This window comes from Coenobita brevimanus, chromosome 31 (genome assembly GCF_032717465.1).
Source record: "Coenobita brevimanus isolate Jiangsu-jjx chromosome 31, ASM3271746v2, whole genome shotgun sequence".
NCBI lineage: Eukaryota > Metazoa > Arthropoda > Malacostraca > Decapoda > Coenobitidae > Coenobita > Coenobita brevimanus.
Genome location: NC_136984.1, coordinates 7,708,601 through 7,725,870, shown reverse-complemented (window position 1 = coordinate 7,725,870; position 17,270 = coordinate 7,708,601). Strand labels below are relative to the sequence as shown.

At 44.2% G+C, this 17,270-nt stretch overlaps 1 protein-coding gene across 1 annotated transcript in view; it reads right to left on the bottom strand.

Annotated features, from left to right (window-relative positions):
- Window positions 1-3,054: 3,054 nt before the first annotated feature.
- The window catches only part of LOC145395415 (uncharacterized), a 171,069-nt gene continuing 156,853 nt past the window's right edge, over window positions 3,055-17,270 (bottom strand). Inside the window, exon 6 of the mRNA XM_080269019.1 lies at window positions 3,055-3,823. Within this exon, the coding sequence (XP_080125145.1) occupies window positions 3,779-3,823 (45 nt within the window). The 3' untranslated portion in view covers window positions 3,055-3,778. The remainder of the gene's footprint in view (window positions 3,824-17,270) is intronic.

The window sequence follows — 17,270 nt, the reverse complement described above, 5'->3', positions numbered from 1 at the left end:
TTCCACTGGCCCTTGGGACAACAGCCAAAGAGCGGACGGTGGCTGTCACCACGGTGCTGCTCCTTGAGGAGGTGGCAGACGAAGGGTGTATGGTGGCCGTCCATTCCTTCCCGATGTGGGTGGTGGCTGTCACCGCAGTCCTGCAGGGGGCAACAGCTGAAAAGTGGACAATGGCCATCTCTTCCTTCCCAGTGCAGACGGTGACCATCACCATGATGCTGCTTGGGACTGTGCTATGACAAGTCCCACCCTGATCTGGTGAGGGCTGGTCTGGCCGCAGTGTAGTCTGCAGGGGTGGCATTCCTTTGGGTGGCCGTGTCGAGGGGAAGAGGGGTGCAGGGTAGTGGGGAACCTAGGCCCGTCTCGTCAAGGCCTTGCGTGCTCCCCACGTGCCTCCCTGTGGTCTCCTCCTGGGGTGGGTGTTGCAACACCCCTAAAGAGGTTTCCCGTGGGGGTGGGCACTTCAATTTATAATACTGTATTTTCACTATGCCCCTGATTAGTGTGAATTATCATACAAGTAATTACTTCATACCCAGCCATACTGTGTGAAACAGCCACAGCATTTACTTGTCAAAATGCAATTACCCATAATCATGATGTCAAGTTCCATTACAAATGTTGTAGTAGAGGGAAATTATTATAATTGACGCAAGAATTGAGTACAGAATATCAAAGAGCTAATCTTTTCCCACACACCTATGGGGCATAGTGGCATTATGTAACGGGCAGAAAATCCTTTGGGGAGCAACATGGACAGGATGATGACTCATTCTTACGACGATGAGTATGGAAAAGTCAAGGAGTGAGTGAAAATTTCCACATTCCTTCCAAGAACACCCGGGCAATGTTTCGATCACCATTCTGGTCAGTACTGCCAACGCTAGCCAACGAGTCCAAGGTCACAGCCAGTGGTGCATGCTTGGACCCAGGCTGCCTAAGCATGTAAAACCAGTCGTCTTCAACTTATCCATATTCATCTATGGGACCACCTGGAGTCCTTGGGATACTTTTATTTAAAAGAGAAAGGTTTAATGAGTCTTGTGCATACTTTTTTTTTTTTTTCTCTAGCTTTAATAGTTTGGCAGATATTAGGGTTTGAAGGGTATTTATTCCAAAATCTCGGAAATTCCCCGTAAGGAGTGGGCGTCAGAGGGAAAACCCTGGCGGTTGGGGGCTAAACTATTGACAGAAAGGCAGGGTAATCCATATATAACGCTCCATTTCAACTCTGTTGGGTGATTTCTCTCATGTTGCGGGGATGGCTCAGTGTTCTCTTTACCTACCCTGCATCATTTATTCATTTCCTAATTCCACTGCCACAATCACGCCCTCACCAGCCGACTGAGCCATCCCCGCAACACACAAGATACTGCCACGTGGGTTTTTAGTGAAACACTATTTATGGACCACCTTGTACTGTACAGAGAGAGAGAGAGAGAGAGAGAGAGAGAGAGAGATCACTGGCAGTTTTCAGAAAGCATAATTACTGGGAGAGTTAGGTTAGGTTTTTTAAGTTTGGTTAGTTTTGGTTAAGTTAGGAGAGTTTCAGTTAGGTTGTTAGGTAATTTTGGGCTTGGTTAAGTTAAGAAAGTTAGCTGAGATTTGGTTAGGTTGGGATAGTTTCTGCTAGGTTAGGTTAGGCTATGTTAGGCTTGGTTAGGTTAATATTAGACAGGTCAGGAAAGGTTAGGTCAGGTCAGGTAATTTTGGTAAGATGAAGCATCGTGCCCGGTCCTTCCTGTATCGTGTCTAATGCGTACTGATACAAAGGGATCACTGAGCACTGGCGAGTCCTGAGAACATGACATCTATATCAAATAAATCTTACACTCAGCATTCCATACCTGTAGCCATTTGACCATAACATTCCCAAGGACATTCACGGCCCTATCGTTAACACATGAGGCAGGGGATGTCTTTTTGGTTTATTCTTGCAATTTCCCGAAGATTTTATTCAGTTTAGGAAGACCTTTTTGAACAGGAAAACATAAATATAGCCTTAATGAAATGCTTGAGTATGACAAACCCATATGAGTGTTATAAGGCTCGTAGCAGGAAGAATAGCCCCAAAATAAGTCACTCGGTTCTGTTGGGTTAATACTGTATGCGAAGAATCAAACAAATTTCCTGTCATTGACAGCTATTTATGGAAACCTGTAATTCCTAGACGTGATTAACCTGCATCCCATATTACAAAGTGCATTTAGCAACAATACAGAATGGTTAGACATTATATCATCAATATATGGATTAGAAATTTTTGTCCAAAACTGAAGACTTGTCCACAGTGTCATCGTCATTTTTAGTAATAGTGTACGAGTCATGGTTCGCATGTACTTAGGTCCTCATGTTCATTTCTGAGTTACGTGTCTTGATTATTCTATACATATCATAGCAAGTGTTGTCCTTTTACGCTTGTGTGCTCAGTTATTTTTAGGCCTGTAAGTTTCAGTCAATGAGGGAAATAATACGCACATGAGCACTGCAATAAGATTATATTTGTTAAACAACATAGGGACCCTCCAAGCAAAGGAACATAAGAATGTAGCAGCCACACACGGAAACTCAAGGTGATAATTGACAAACCATTATATTTCACCTTATCTGGGTCCTTGGCTAGGAATTTATTATAGATTTAGTTCATTTATCCTTCAATATTAGCTCGAATCTTTTTATTTGGTTCCTGTTAACGTCTAAGCAATTTTGTTAACTCTGGAGAAACCATTCGTAATGAAGGGATTGATAACACTCTTTTTACAATCTTATTTTTCCCACTAAGATGAATTAAAATGTATGTATTAAAAATAAGTTTAGAAATATGGAAGTCATTAGCCTGAGGGACGTAATTGGTTAGTTCTGGCTGAGACATAACACAGAGGAGCAGATGGAGAAATGAACAGATTTGCGTAGTGTGTGTAGGGGATTCTTCATCCTTATCCACATCATCATCATCATCATCATCATCATATTATTATTATTATTATTATTATTATTCTGGAACCTCCCTTCTTTCCTTCATTTCAGTCAACATATATACAACGAATTCTGGCAAATCATCATCATCACTGTAACTTTTTTCTTCCGTCGTAAGGAAAGGGTGATGTAGGATCTAGAAATGTGCAAGAAGGAAGCACGCAAGTAGGGAAATTACCTAATCCACATTGACTTATAGAGATACAAAAAAGAAAAAAAATAACGTTGGTTATATTAGTAAAGCGTATATACCTAACAACTATACTGTTACCTTACGCACTTCACAAAAGAAAGGTGATCCATTTTTCTTCTTGCTGTCTCCAGATGATTTTATATTCTTTTTGGGGAGACTGTTCAAACGGAAGGAGAGTTAGATCTTAGTTTTCTCTAACTCCTTCATTAAGACACGTCCTTCCCAATTTAAGTAAAATCGTCCGGAGGTGTCAAGAATAAAATATGACCTAGTGGTAGTGAAGGGGAAGGGGTGGACATGTGGGGACTATTTTGAATCCAATCGAAGGTCTTCCAGGGAGAGACGACTTTCAACACCATGTATCCGGACGCACTTTGTGTGTGTGTGTGTGTGTGTGTGTGTGTGTGTGTGTGTGTGTGTGTGTATCCTTGCCACCTTCAAACAATCACTTCAACTCAGAATAAATCATCACTTATATCATGGTTAAACATATACTCCATAAACCCCATCACAACCTAAGTCAACCTCATCTGAATAAAATCGTCTGAAGGCAACGATAATACATAGCATAATACGTCATCGGACTGAAGGTGTTACTCTTGTCCTTAATTAATCCAATCCATTGACGCAGGCTGTGAAACGATCCATCTGATCCTGGAAAAATAATGATAAAAAATGTATACTATAAATAATGTGGTTATTAATGAAGGTTACACTGTGGCTGTTTCTCTCATCCCTCTAACTAGAAAAGCCAAGCTGTGTATTGCCTGACCCTTTGGGGCTCTTGGCCTTGAAAGGAACAAGAATGGCTTTAGATGCTCCTATAGAGATTATGTCAAGAATTTGACTTCGTATTCGCAAACAATCTTAAGGTATTTATAAAAATCCTTAACTGAAGAATCGGTCTGAATATGGTTCAAGTCCCTAGAACATATTGTCTAGCATCCAGTTAGACACAGGGAAAGATTGTTGGAGCCGCCCTGTGGACTCCAGTCTGGCCCAGTTCTCTCCTGGTTATAATTAGTGTCTCAAAGACTAATACATTGATCGGCTGGACTCTGCTGCTAGACGGGTTTGGGAATTATCAGGAATTCAGTACAAATACAGGAGGGGGAGGGGATTATAATCCATTTCTTGGGCTAATATTGAGAAAAAAAAAAAAAAACTGCATCAATGTAGGCGTAATTCTCACCCGTTAAGAGCTGTGATGAACTGTTTTTTTTTTTTTTAACAAGTAATAATCGCTTTTTCAGCTTGGGTCCAATTCTCATCCGTTAGAGAAACGAAAAATAGAATAAAAGCCATAGTGATGTATGAATCTCACATCTGACAAACTACTGTTCGATAAATCCAATACGAGGTTGTTAAGGACATCTAAACTTAGCAAGAAGAGGATATAACATAAGTCATGAAACTGAAGTAATTAGGTTGGTAGGTTTGGCTGGATATATAAATCCCTGCGAGGCCTAATGTGTGGAGTTTTCCTTGCCCTACTGGCCGACCCCGCAGTCATTTTTCGAAGTTTCGAAAAATAATTTTTTGTTGTTGCTGTTGCCATACTGAAGAGCAAGTTCCGATGCACCTTTCAGTGCAAATTTCAGCTTCCTAGACCCATCCTGTGGCGTGCAATTGAACGCGTTGTTACGAAAATATTGGCAGATGATATCGTCCTCGGTGTGGTCCTCCCGCAGTGCAACATCGCACAAAGTGTTATATATAATGTTTTTACATAACAACAATGAGTGGTGCTCAAATGGTGTGAAATGACAAGGAAGTATTTCAGTACATAATACGTGAGGTTTGAATAAGAAAAAAAAAAAAAAATTTATTTCATTTTTTGGTGTTCATTACGTTTATGGTAGTATCGAGTTATTTTTCTCGTCTGGGTAGTGGAGCTTGTGGGAAAAGAGAGGTGAGAGATTCTATTTTTAGACCTAAAAGAGAAAAATGTCAGTCACAAAGTGTACAGGCTTCCCCGTGAGGGTTGAAAGTCGAGGCGAGACGCGACTAGCAACTTGCCTAAGCTGATTAGCGGTAGGGGAGTGGAGGCCTTACGAGCCACGCAGACACCACGTTTATGCCTGAAACAATGATGAAATGCTATAGGCAAGGAATATGTTAAATGCTCCAAAACAGTAAAAAAATCCGAAACAATACGTAAATATAGACCCCAAACAAGTATTTTTCTCATATATTAATGTATTTCTTGTTTATCCTGTGTGTTATTATCGTAAAGTTAGATGCTGTCTGCTTGTTGCAAAGGAGAAGAAAGATATTTTCTGTCTGGGCCGAGATATTGGGTCTCCCTTTGTCTTTCTGGGGAAACTTCACACGGTCAAAAGACGATATTGTTTGAGATTAGCACGGTCACTTTAGAGAATGCATTTTGGTGTCCTGCGCTTGTAAATATATCTTTCAACAGCATTCAACATCGAATATGAGTATTTTACATCGAATATGAGTATTTTACAGTCAAATACAAGAGCAACAGAAATGGAAAACAGTAATGAAAAATAAATGGAGGCAAACGTAATACACTGAAGGGATGAAAAAAAAAAAAAAAAAAAATCTCGTGCATAGTGCGAGTTGTGGAGTCAGGCCAGGCCAACACTTACCCCTCTCTGCTCTCCCTTCGCGGGTCTTGAGTAAACATAGATAAGTCACTATCTTTGAATCTCACTTTATCTTCGAGGCTTATTTACTTCCCCTTCCTTTTCCAAACACTTACTAGTCTTACACCATTCCAATTCCTTATTTTTAGAAATAAACACAGTACAATAAACAAAGTTATTTACAGTCACACTTATAATTACACTGCACTATTTACACAATCACTGATTAATACCTCACCAAGGAATGATGCTCAGGGAAGCAGGGAGGGTAGAGAGGCACCTTGCATGTGTTGCACTGCCAGGTGGTGAGCTTTCACTCTCGTTGCCACCTCTCTGTGGTTGCAAAGACGTGGCAGCACGAATGTGCACATCTTGACTCTCTTGCAATGCCTTGTGCTTCAGTGGGTGGAGGCAACTTCACCATGTAGTGCTGCGCTACCCAATCCTTTGGAGCAAGTCTATCTTGTGTGTATTTTACCTCACTTCTGTGCTCCCTTGGCACTGCCGACTGGTGACCGTACTCCTGCAATAGCTTGAACACACAATCATGCACGAACTTCCGCATCGAGATCATCTTTCCGGTTTTCTGGCAGTAGTAGTGATGAGCATTCAAAACACACATGTCTACCGAGTGGAAAAAGAATTTTTTGTCCCATTTGATACAATGACAAATGCACTACACACTACCAATCTGCATGTCGTTTTTATCAACCAAGCGCATGTTATGATTGTAGTCTGTGAGTGCATTTGGCTTTTGAATACGCTCACCTATCACACGATCTACTTTCTCTGTGTTGACAAGAGCACCTGTGAGCACAATTGATAGCGTGTGCACATGACGCTTATCTCGCCATCGCAGGGTAAGGAGATCAGTACTACACTGCAACAGCACTGTGCTTCTCTCTTGCTCCTCACGGAAGCGTGGCATGCCACATCTTTTTGGCCGCACTTTGCCACAGGAACCAATGTCATAAAAAGACTTTGTAGTTACTTGTTGTGGAGTTTTATATATATTAGACTTGTGGGCGAGCGGTTGTTATATTTGAGTAGCTTGTAAGTAGATAATCTTCTTTCCCATTTGTCATGTAGTGACAGGAGAGGTAAAGAATAGTATGGGACTATTTTTATTTGTCTTGGAAATATTAACAAGTCTCTCACACAGAGCGGAGTAATAAGTAGAGTCCCGCTAGCTATCTCTCTGTCTCGCTTTCTCTGTCTCTCTGTCAAGTTGCTAAGCCCTTCTCCCTGCGACCTGTCTGTTGTAAGGCTAGCTTCTTTCTGCCCTCTCTTTCCTAAATTCTGGTGAAACAGGAGACGTATCACGTGTGTTCCTTGTGGGTGGAAAGTTCTAGAAGCCTGTGTGTGAGTATGTGTGTATGTGTGTGTATGGTCACTAAGGCTTTGTTCACCGGTGGATTGCTGACAACTAACTGCATCATCTCCTTACTGGCCACTCTGTCGTCAGCTTTCCTCAGTGTAATATGCAAGCTCATTTCCCATTCCCAGGCTTGCATAGAGCTGACTATCTATCTATTTATCTATTTATCTATTATGATTTGTAACTATAATATGGAGTTCCAATACATTGCTCGGTCACGCGAAAATGGCGTACCATCGACAGTTAATAGTCCTAACATATTAATACACACTATATACACATTATAATGAACTTATAAGCTAATTAAGTGAAATACATAATATTGTAAAAGTAACATAATTGTATGAATATTGTATACATATAATATTCATAGTAAATAGTGATTATTCAGTAATATTACATTTTAAACAAGTTGTATACATATTTGAATAAATGCATTAAAGTAAATTATTTAACTGTAATACAGTATGTACTTGGGGTATTGTAATGAAATGCATACATGTGTTGGCCTTATAATTGTAGTTACATTTTGTTAATGCAACTGTTACATAAGTGTCTTGGCCTTATAATTGTAAAGTTACATAAAAGTTACATCTTGTTAATGCAACTGTTACATAAATGGTACATAAAAGTTACATCTTGTTAATGCAACTGTTAATTGGCAAAGTGTAACATAATGCAATCGTTTGTCGTTACATAACTGTTACATATCGTTTGTAGTTACATAATTGTAGTTAAAGTTACATAAAAGTTACATCTTGTTATTGCAACTGTTACATAAATGGTACATATTGTTTGTAGTATTGTTTGTAGTTACATAATTGTAGCAAGTGTAACATAATGCAATCGTTTGTCGTTACATAATTATAATATGGAGTTACATAATTGTAATAATTGCAGTCCTAACATATGCTGCGGTCGATGATAGTGATGATGTGTCATGCCACTTGCTTGTGGAGACAACAATTTGCTTATGTTTGTAGTTTATGTGGTATTTTGGCATATATAGTAACACTTACACTTATTTTCATTTGTTTGTTATGTGATCTTACTCTATTTCTCTTTTTTTCTTTCTTACTTTTTCTTTCTTTTTTTTTTTTTTGTATGTATTGATTTTCTATAGTTTGTTTTTCTTCGATGTGTACGCTTTTTCCATGTTGTTCATGGTTGCATAATTACTGGCTAATTTCCTTGGGATACTTTGTTAAAGTTTAGTTTATATTGCACAGATATTACTGAAAATGATATTATATAGTCCCATATTTTGTTATTTTATATAAAAAATATATATACACTATATACGGTATTAACTATATACACTGACTTGTTGTTCACTTGTACCTATCTTGGGTAATATGTGTGTCAGCATTGTGTGGAAATCATTGTCTTCACGATTGTGTTGAAGATGTTCATTCTTGCTAACATCATTTGTGTTGGCCATTTTTTTTGTTTTATGGTTTTCCTTGTAACTTAATTTATATGTTTCCACTAGGTAGCTTTACTTAATAAATGTTTAATACAGTTCTTTTAATCGCTCAATGAGTAACTGTGATGGTATATTTTCTGTATTACTTTGTAGATGTAATAATGTATAGCTGTATGTATGAAACACGTATTTTATGTAGGTATAAATGGTAACACTCGTTGGTAGTAAATAAATGTTATAATAAATGAATGAATATATACAGTGTAGAATATTTATTGTTGGTGATTATTTAGTGTTTGAGTTATACAGATAACTGAAGTAAGTATGTGTATTTAAGCTGTAACTATACAGCACGTTTTATATGTTTGTGCAGAAGCTTATTGTCTATCACTGTGTATTGTATAAATGAAGTAACTATGTAACTCACTAATTTTTACCGTAGTGGGAATGGTGTTAGGGATGGTGCAGGTGGTGTGTTGACTGACGTGGCGTCTTTTCAGCAAGCACGCATGATGATGTCGACTTCCCACGCTGGTAGCTGTGGTGAGTGAATGAGTAGCGATGAGTAACTTGAGTGAAGACGAGTGAGTAAGATGAGTTGTGAATATGGACTTGGTATTTTTTTCTTGTGATTTACTCGTTGTAGGATGAAGACTGCCGCAACTTGTAGGTGCGTGTAGAAGATTATACAGACGACTCGTAGAGTTGTTATTTGTAGTTGATTGTAGATGGTTGTAGTTCGTTGGTTCATCGTAGAAATTGCAAGATCGTATCAATATTTTGTTAAACTACTTGCAAGGCGTCGTGTGATCACTTCACCTCTGCATCAGCATGATGATCGGGGAGACGGAGGGGGCTGGTTGGAGAGAACTGTCAGGAGCTGGTTGTAAGTTGTTGGTTGTGAGAGGTATTCTTGTTTTCAATCTTGATATTTTGTAGGAATTCAATGTTGATTCGTAGACGAGGTTCGTATACGTTCACTGCTACCAAATTTCATAAAAAGACTTTGTAGTTACTTGTAGTGGAGTTTTATATATATTAGACTTGTGGGCGAGCGGTTGTTATATTTGAGTAGCTTGTAAGTAGATAATCTTCTTTCCCATTTGTCATGTAGTGACAGGAGAGGTAAAGAATAGTATGGGACTATTTTTATTTGTCTTGGAAATATTAACAAGTCTCTCACACAGAGCGGAGTAATAAGTAGAGTCCCGCTAGCCATCTCTCTGTCTCGCTTTCTCTATCTCTCTCTCTGAAGTTGCTAAGCCCTTCTCCCTGTGACCTGTCTGTTGTAAGGCTAGCTTCTTTCTGCCCTCTCTTTCCTAAATTCTGGTGAAACAGGAGACGTATCACGTGTGTTCCTTGTGGGTGGAAAGTTCTAGAAGCCTGTGTGTGAGTATGTGTGTATGTGTGTGTATGGTCACTAAGGCTTTGTTCACCGGTGGATTGCTGACAACTAACTGCATCATCTCCTTACTGGCCACTCTGTCGTCAGCTTTCCTCAGTGTAATATGCAAGCTCATTTCCCATTCCCAGGCTCGCATAGAGCTGTCTATCTATCTATTTATCTATCTATCTATTATGATTTGTAACTATAATATGGAGTTCCAATACCAATGCCTCGTGACAGCAGGTGCATCGCTAATTCAGGAGAGGTGTTCCAATTATTTATGAAAAGTGTGTGTCCATTACCCACACAGTCGTCCATCATTTGCTTTACAACTGAACCAGAAATGCCAAGATGATCATGATGGGGAATATTGATCATTGTCCTGGTGTATATTATCATAACTAGGACAACACCCGTATAACAATCACAGAGCACAAATATCTTGATGCCAAAATGAAGACGTTTAGATGGAATGTACTACCTGACAGATATGCGGCCCGAGAACATCAGTGACTTGTCAGTCACAACCTTTTGAAAAGCCCCAAAATATCATTTGAATTTGCCTTTGAGGTTTTCCAAAACAATTCTGATATTTCGCAAACTGTCTGTTTAGTCCGAGGTTGTGTTGTTGGAGAAATAAAGGACACGTAGGATGTTCTGGTACATGTTTCGTGCCATGTACTTGCTGAATGCATTGATCTGTGTCAAGACATCGCTGGTCCAGCAGTCAACAAGCACATGTTTCTTTACCAAGGGCATCAACATTGTCAGTGCCATGAGCACATGCAAGGTTAGCACTGTCCTGTCAGTCTAATGTTGTGCCCTATACGTCTCTTCCTGTGCCATGTCTGCCATCATCTGATGAAAAAAACTGTTATTCTCTGTGGCAATTGTTGTCATGAGTTGATCGTCAAAGAAGAGGAAGAAAAAGCGCATGATAGAGCTCGTTGCTGTCAGTCCTGTCGTGTCCCTAACACGAGAGTTCGTGTTGTCAAAGGCAAAAGTCCTTGGTCTGAACTCTTGCGTTGCCTTCCGTCCATAGGCTGCTCGGGAAGGGGACACCTGCACTCCTGGCAGCTGCCTGGTCTGATTCCCATGTAGCGATGCAGTAGGCTGCTCGGGAAGGGGACACCTGCACTCCTGGCAGCTGCCTGGTCTGATTCCCATGTAGCGATGCAGTCCTCTGCACCTTACAAGCACACTGAGGCACTAACTTCACTCCAGGCTTTGAAGATGATGTCCCCAGTGCATGATGTGGTGGTGAGGGGGCACATGAGGTCGAGAGAAGTGGTGAGATGACACGTGAGGTTGAAGGAAGTGGTGAGATGGCACGTGAGGTCGAGGGAGGCAGTGAGATGGGACGTGAAGTGGCAGAAAGTGGTGGTGCTGGCAAGGCTGTGCGGGCTGAGTGCATCTGGACTCTCGCTTCATCATCCTCTGTGCCATGCCTCTCCTCAGCTTCCTTTCCTCCAGGAAAGAGATCTTTTGAAACCATATTCTGCCATTTTGGTGGAAGTGCAGCTCTCCCACGACGTGGTGGACCAGCAACGCCACCTTCAGAGGAATGATGTCGTCATCCTCCTCGTTAGGTGGTGTTTCTACCACTCGTCGCCGCAATCATCGCTGCTTATTTCCTCCCAGCTACTGTGGCCATCTTCTGACCCAATCTGGTCAGTATTACTCTCCCCACCCTTGGGGAACAGTTCAGACCTGTTTTCAGGGCTGGTTAGTCCCTTACGCTTGCACAGAGTGCGGCAGTGGGAGCGGGTGGAGGTAGGGCCAGGTGTGATACCTTGACGTCCACTCATCACGGCGGCACGTGCTAAACTGATGGATGTGGTGTGTGGGAGGGCAGTCTAGGTCAGTCTCAAGACGTTCAGAATGTTCGTTCACTTCCCCAATTTTTTTTCCCGTGTTCTGCAAGCCGCGCTCGAATGACTCTTGCGGCCATGCTACGGCCAAGTGCATTTGACCCTGGCGGCCACAGAGGGGTTAAGTATCTGGTTCTTAAGACATCACAATTAACATTGCTGCTTTATAAATGTCTCAGTAAATTTCGTTTTTCTTTTATTCAAACGATCTTTTGCAGATTGGGAGGATTTCTTAACTAAGGAGGGTTAGATATCTATAGCCATCATTAACTCCATCACCAATATAGTTCCTTCACCTTAATTTGGGTCATATATTGGCCCTATTGCAGCTTATTTCACATAGCTCAATGGCAGAGGAGACAATGCTATAGCTAGGCATTCTTTCCATAGCACATTCATGGTTTGCACCAGATTCTGGTGACAATCGATTGTTATAAGTCAATACTCAGGCTGAAGAGATGGTAATTTTAGGCCATGTTAATGGAAAAAGAGTATAACGATAAAATATAATCATCTGATAGCAAGAAATAATGTTTTATTTCTTTTTACTGCAGGGATAAATACTCTATGGGGAATGTGATGACATTTTCTCCAGTACAATATTTTTTATTTTCTTATATGTAAAGAAAATTTTATTCTGTTAAGGAAAGAAAATTAATGAGATGAGGTTAAAGAATGGATTACTGTAGCCCATAAAAGAATATAAAAAATATACAGATAGAGCTAATTTCAACCACTCCGTCCACTTTGATGGTGATTCAACTTTCCTAAATTGATTAAAAAAAAAAAGAAAGTCTTGGGATAAAAAATGAAATGGTCACAGGGTAAAAAATAGCCATGGGGTAAGAAAATAAAAGTCATGTGATAAAAAAATAGTCTGGGTACAATAACAGTCATGAAGGAAACAAATAGTCATAGTGTTATGATGGGTGTTTAAGGGGCGGCTTCCTGTCCCTAGAATGCAGCAGGGTTCCCTTTCTAGACCGGAGCTTAGACAAACAAGAGAGAGCCAGGGCATAAAAACACAGGGCAACAACCTTACACATATATTGACAAATTCAGTGCTGTTGAACAGGTAGACAGTCTTACACAATATACTAGGCAAAAATCAATACATAAGCTGGTACTAGTGGGTAGAGTATAGCACAGGATACTAGATGTGCAGGAGTCTAAGTCTGGTTCAGGAGGGCAAGGCACTATTTCACTGTGCGTAGTGAGGAGGCAATTCCTTGAGGCTCACACTGTTCTGGCATTAAGTTTTCGACTGGGCATGGGGGGGGGGAGTTACTGACTCTGCACAAGGAGGGGGAGTAGATTTTGACATTGTGTGACAGGTGCTGGTACAGGGGTGATGTGTCATCTCAGTGTATGTGTACATTGCACTATATGTATATTCACTGGTTGGTATCACTGAAACACCTGTTCTTTACACTCACTGGTATGGATTCTTTCCTGGCCTCACTGTATGTTTACATTACGTCACACTCACTCTCGTGCCTCGAGTGCCGGCCTCACTGCTAATTGATATTTCACTGTCTTTAGGTTCACCATTGTATCATGAGTGGGACAGAGGGAAGGGAGGTCCAGGGCTTACAACTCTTGGCCTGAGGTACGCGGAGGCCCTTTGCGAGTCCCTTCATTCCGCGGCCACGGGACCACTCTCAGGGGCGTCAACTTTTGGCTGGGGCTTGGGCTGTGTGCGGCAAAGGACCCCTCACTATTGGGGCTGGGGACTGGAGTCTGGCCCTCAGGGCTGGGGCCAAACAGGCGCTGGAGGCACTCACTTAGGCACCATGTGGAGGATGGGCGTCGCCTTCATTGAGGAGGGGAGAGGGCCCGCCTGGGGATCCTGGGACATCCTTGGAGGCGCGTCAGCTGCAGTCTCCTGCTGGTGGCACTGCCATCAGGGCTGGGCTGTGGCGTCGTTCTCTGCCGGAGTCCGTCAGGTGGGCATCCTCTTCCTCCAGACGGAGGGAGAGCAACCCCAGAGACAGTACAGGGCCTCTCCAACAGTCCTCAGGGCAGTGGTCCTCCTCCTGGAGGTTGCCTCGATCTTGGTGGACAGGAGGGTAATCTGCACTCCTGCCAGAGGGCGGGACTGAGCGCAGCTCACCTTTTCACTGTGGAATCACAGGGGTCGAGGGACTTTAGCATCTCTCCCCGGTACGGGCTACAGGGCATCGCTGGGTTCCCTTGGGCAACAGACGGAGGGCGGCTACAGGCCATCCCTTTGCTGTTGGTGCAGCTACAGGCTGTTGGCAGGGCCTGCCTCCCTGATGGGAAAATAGACAAAGCGTGGTTACAAGCCATCACTTGCTTGTCAGCGCGGCTACAGGCCATCACCAAAGTCCCGCAAGGAGGACAATGTTCAGGCGAGGAGCAGCTACAGGCCGTCTCCTGCCTACTGGCACGGCTACAGGCCGTTGCCTGTGTCATGCCCTCCGAGGCAACTACAGAAGGAGTGGGGATGTACCGGTCTCTCCCCAGCACAGCTACAGGCCATCGCTGGTTTCTGCAGGGGGTGTTAGCAGCACTTGACGGAGCGGCTACAGGCTGTCTCCTAATTGGCGGCCTGGCTACAGGATGTGGCCTTTTTTTTTGTGCGGCCACAGACCATCATTGGTGCCCAGCTAAAGCCTGTGGCACTTAATTCAGAGCGGCTACAGGCTGTCTCCTTTATCTCCAAGTGGCTACAGGCCGCCTCAGGTATTGCGTGGCTACAGGCCGTCACTGAGGTGCTGCTTGGAACAGTTACGCCAGTTCCACCCCAATGCTGTCGGTGGTCAGCTCGCCTGGGAGTTAGTGTACTTTGCCTAAGGTGGTAGCGGCGGGTGAGTTCCGGGGAATAGGGGCGTGCGGCCTGAGTGAACTTATGTCCGTATTACCCAGGTGTGTTCTGCGTGCTGTATAGCCCCCCGTGTCCTCCTGGGGGTGTGGTGACGACCTGAGCTGCCACAAGTGGCATTTTACCACCGTCGTTGGGAAAAAAGTCACGACACAATGACTGTAGGTAGTATGTCTCAGTGGTACTGAAGGCGACTGCTGGCGTTAAATGTTGCAGGAGGGCAGTCCAGTTTCAGGTAGCCTGATTTCCATCGAGGTGAGGGTCGAAAGTAAGGAAAAGTGTGGAGGGCTCGGTGGCTGTGAGAAGGAGTAGGAGGAGATGATGAGGGCCCTGGACATGGTGCTTCCTGCCAAGAGTCGGTGCCCAGGTGGTGCATTGTAGTCTCATGGTGGGAGGTGTTGCAATCTGCGAGGGGTCAAGCTGAATGCTGGACACTGAGACGGTGGTGGTGGTTTTATGCCAGGGTAATGTGCTGTTGTGTTCCCTCGGGGCAGGGGATGGTGTGATTTGGGTTTGAGGTAGCATGAGTGTGATAGCTGTCATGTTGGGGATGTGAGTGGAGGAGGGGGTTCGGCCTTGAGGTGGTGAGTCGGGTGGTGTGGGAGTGGTAGTGTATCTTGCTGGAGGGCATGAGAGGTGGCCGGAGCAGGTGATGGTAGGTTTGAGGGTGGGCATGGGTGGTGAGGTGAGCGTGTGACACCCGGGTCCACTGGGGGCGTGTGGTGTAATGTTGGGGAGAGCTGGTTGGGGTGGAGGTGTTCGGGGTGGTGTCCTGCGGGTTGTGTTGGTGAGGGAGGGTGAGGTAGTGCTGGGGGTAGGAGGGGTCAGTTTACGGGCATGTGTGGGCATTTGGGTTCCAGGAGGTGGTGACTGGGTGGCAGGTGATGTGGCATTGGGTGTGGGAGGTGAGGGTGGTGGTGGTGATGGGGTAGGGGGCGGGTCGGGAATTTGCAGCACCGGTGAATCTAGCTGTGAGGTGCTATGCAACGTGACAGATAGCTGGGTCGGGGGTGAGGAGGTGGGGGAAGTGGGGAGAGAGGGTGTGTGCGAGATGTAGCAGTTGTAGGAGTTGGGGGGAGGAGCGGGGAGGGTGGCGGGAGGTGGGGAAGGGCAGGGGAGGTGTGGGGCAGAGGTTAGGGAGGCGGTGGCATGGAAGGGGCACATGAGGCGATTTCTGAGGGTGCGGGGAGTGTTGTTATAATCTACGGTTACTTGATACGGGTTAGGGACGTGGGTGCCGGTGTATGAGCCCATGAAGCAGGGGGAGAGTTTGTGTGGCAAAGGTAGTTTGGCTATTATTACTGTATCGCCCGGCCTGTAAGGGTTGGGGGCAGTGCCTGGCTGGAGGTCCAGGCTGTTCTGTAGGTGGTCAAGTCGCCTCTTGAGGTGATGGAGAGGGTCAGATGTGGGTGGTGTGGGGGGCGGCTGTTGTTGTTGTTGTAGGGGTAGGGGGAGGGGCGCTACCCTGAACACATGCTCATGGGGTGATATACCGTCCTCCCATGGTCAGGAGTTTATCCCCCACTGAACAGTTTTGATGTGTGCTGGCCAGTCTTCATTTTTAGTTTCCTCGATCCATGTACGGATTTGGTTTATGATGGATCGGTGGTTGCGTTCACAAACAGTGTTTCCCTGAGGCCAGTAGGGGGAGGAGTGGGAGACGTGATATCCAAATAAATTTGCTATTTCCCGCCAGATGTTGCCGGTAAATTCTGGAGCATTGTCGGAATGTAGGGCTTGGGGAATTCCAAAATAGGGGAAGACATGTCGCATTAGGGTATCGGCTACGGCTATGACATGATGCTCTTTGGCTGGGCAGGCGATGATAAATTTCAAATATGTGTCTACAAAGGTGATGATATAGCGGTAGACGGATCTGGGTGGCAGGGGTCCTACAACATCTACCGAGAGCAGTTGCCAAGGTTTATGGGCAGTGAGGCATCCCAGAGGGCTGGCTGTGCAGGTTGTGTCCTTGCCTAGTGCACAAGCTTGGCTGACTGGATGATCTTGGCAAGGTTAGTGGGGTTGGGGGTCCAATATGTGTCATTATATACCTGGAGGAGTTTCTTCATGCTCAAGCGAATGTCGTTATCAGATTGCAGGTGTTTCATGGCATTGAGGGTGGTGTCAGGAACGAGGGCGATGTGCCTGGATGGGGTGAAGAGATGATCACCCTGGTGGTAGAGTTTGTTGAATAGGTGGAAGGGGATCCAGGGGGGTCTGTTTTTGTCCTGCCTCTGCTGTAGGAGCTCCGTCTCATGTTGGATGGCGTGGATGGGGAGCCGGGATAGGGCATCAGCGTTGGTGTGGAGCTTGCCAGAGCGGGAGGAAATTTCATAGTTAAATTCCTCAGGGTTTCTCACCACCTGATTAGCTGTGCATTGTGGGTGTCTGCTTGCCAGAGCCATTGGAGTCACTGATGATCCGTGATGATCGTCACGTTTGTCCCCAATAGATAGGCCTGGAAGTGTTCGAGGTCCCAGATAATACCCAAGCATTCCTGCTTGGTTGCAGCATAGTTCTGCTTGGTCTGGTTGAGGGTGCAGCTGGTGCATGCGATGATATGTTCTCGTCCCTCCTGG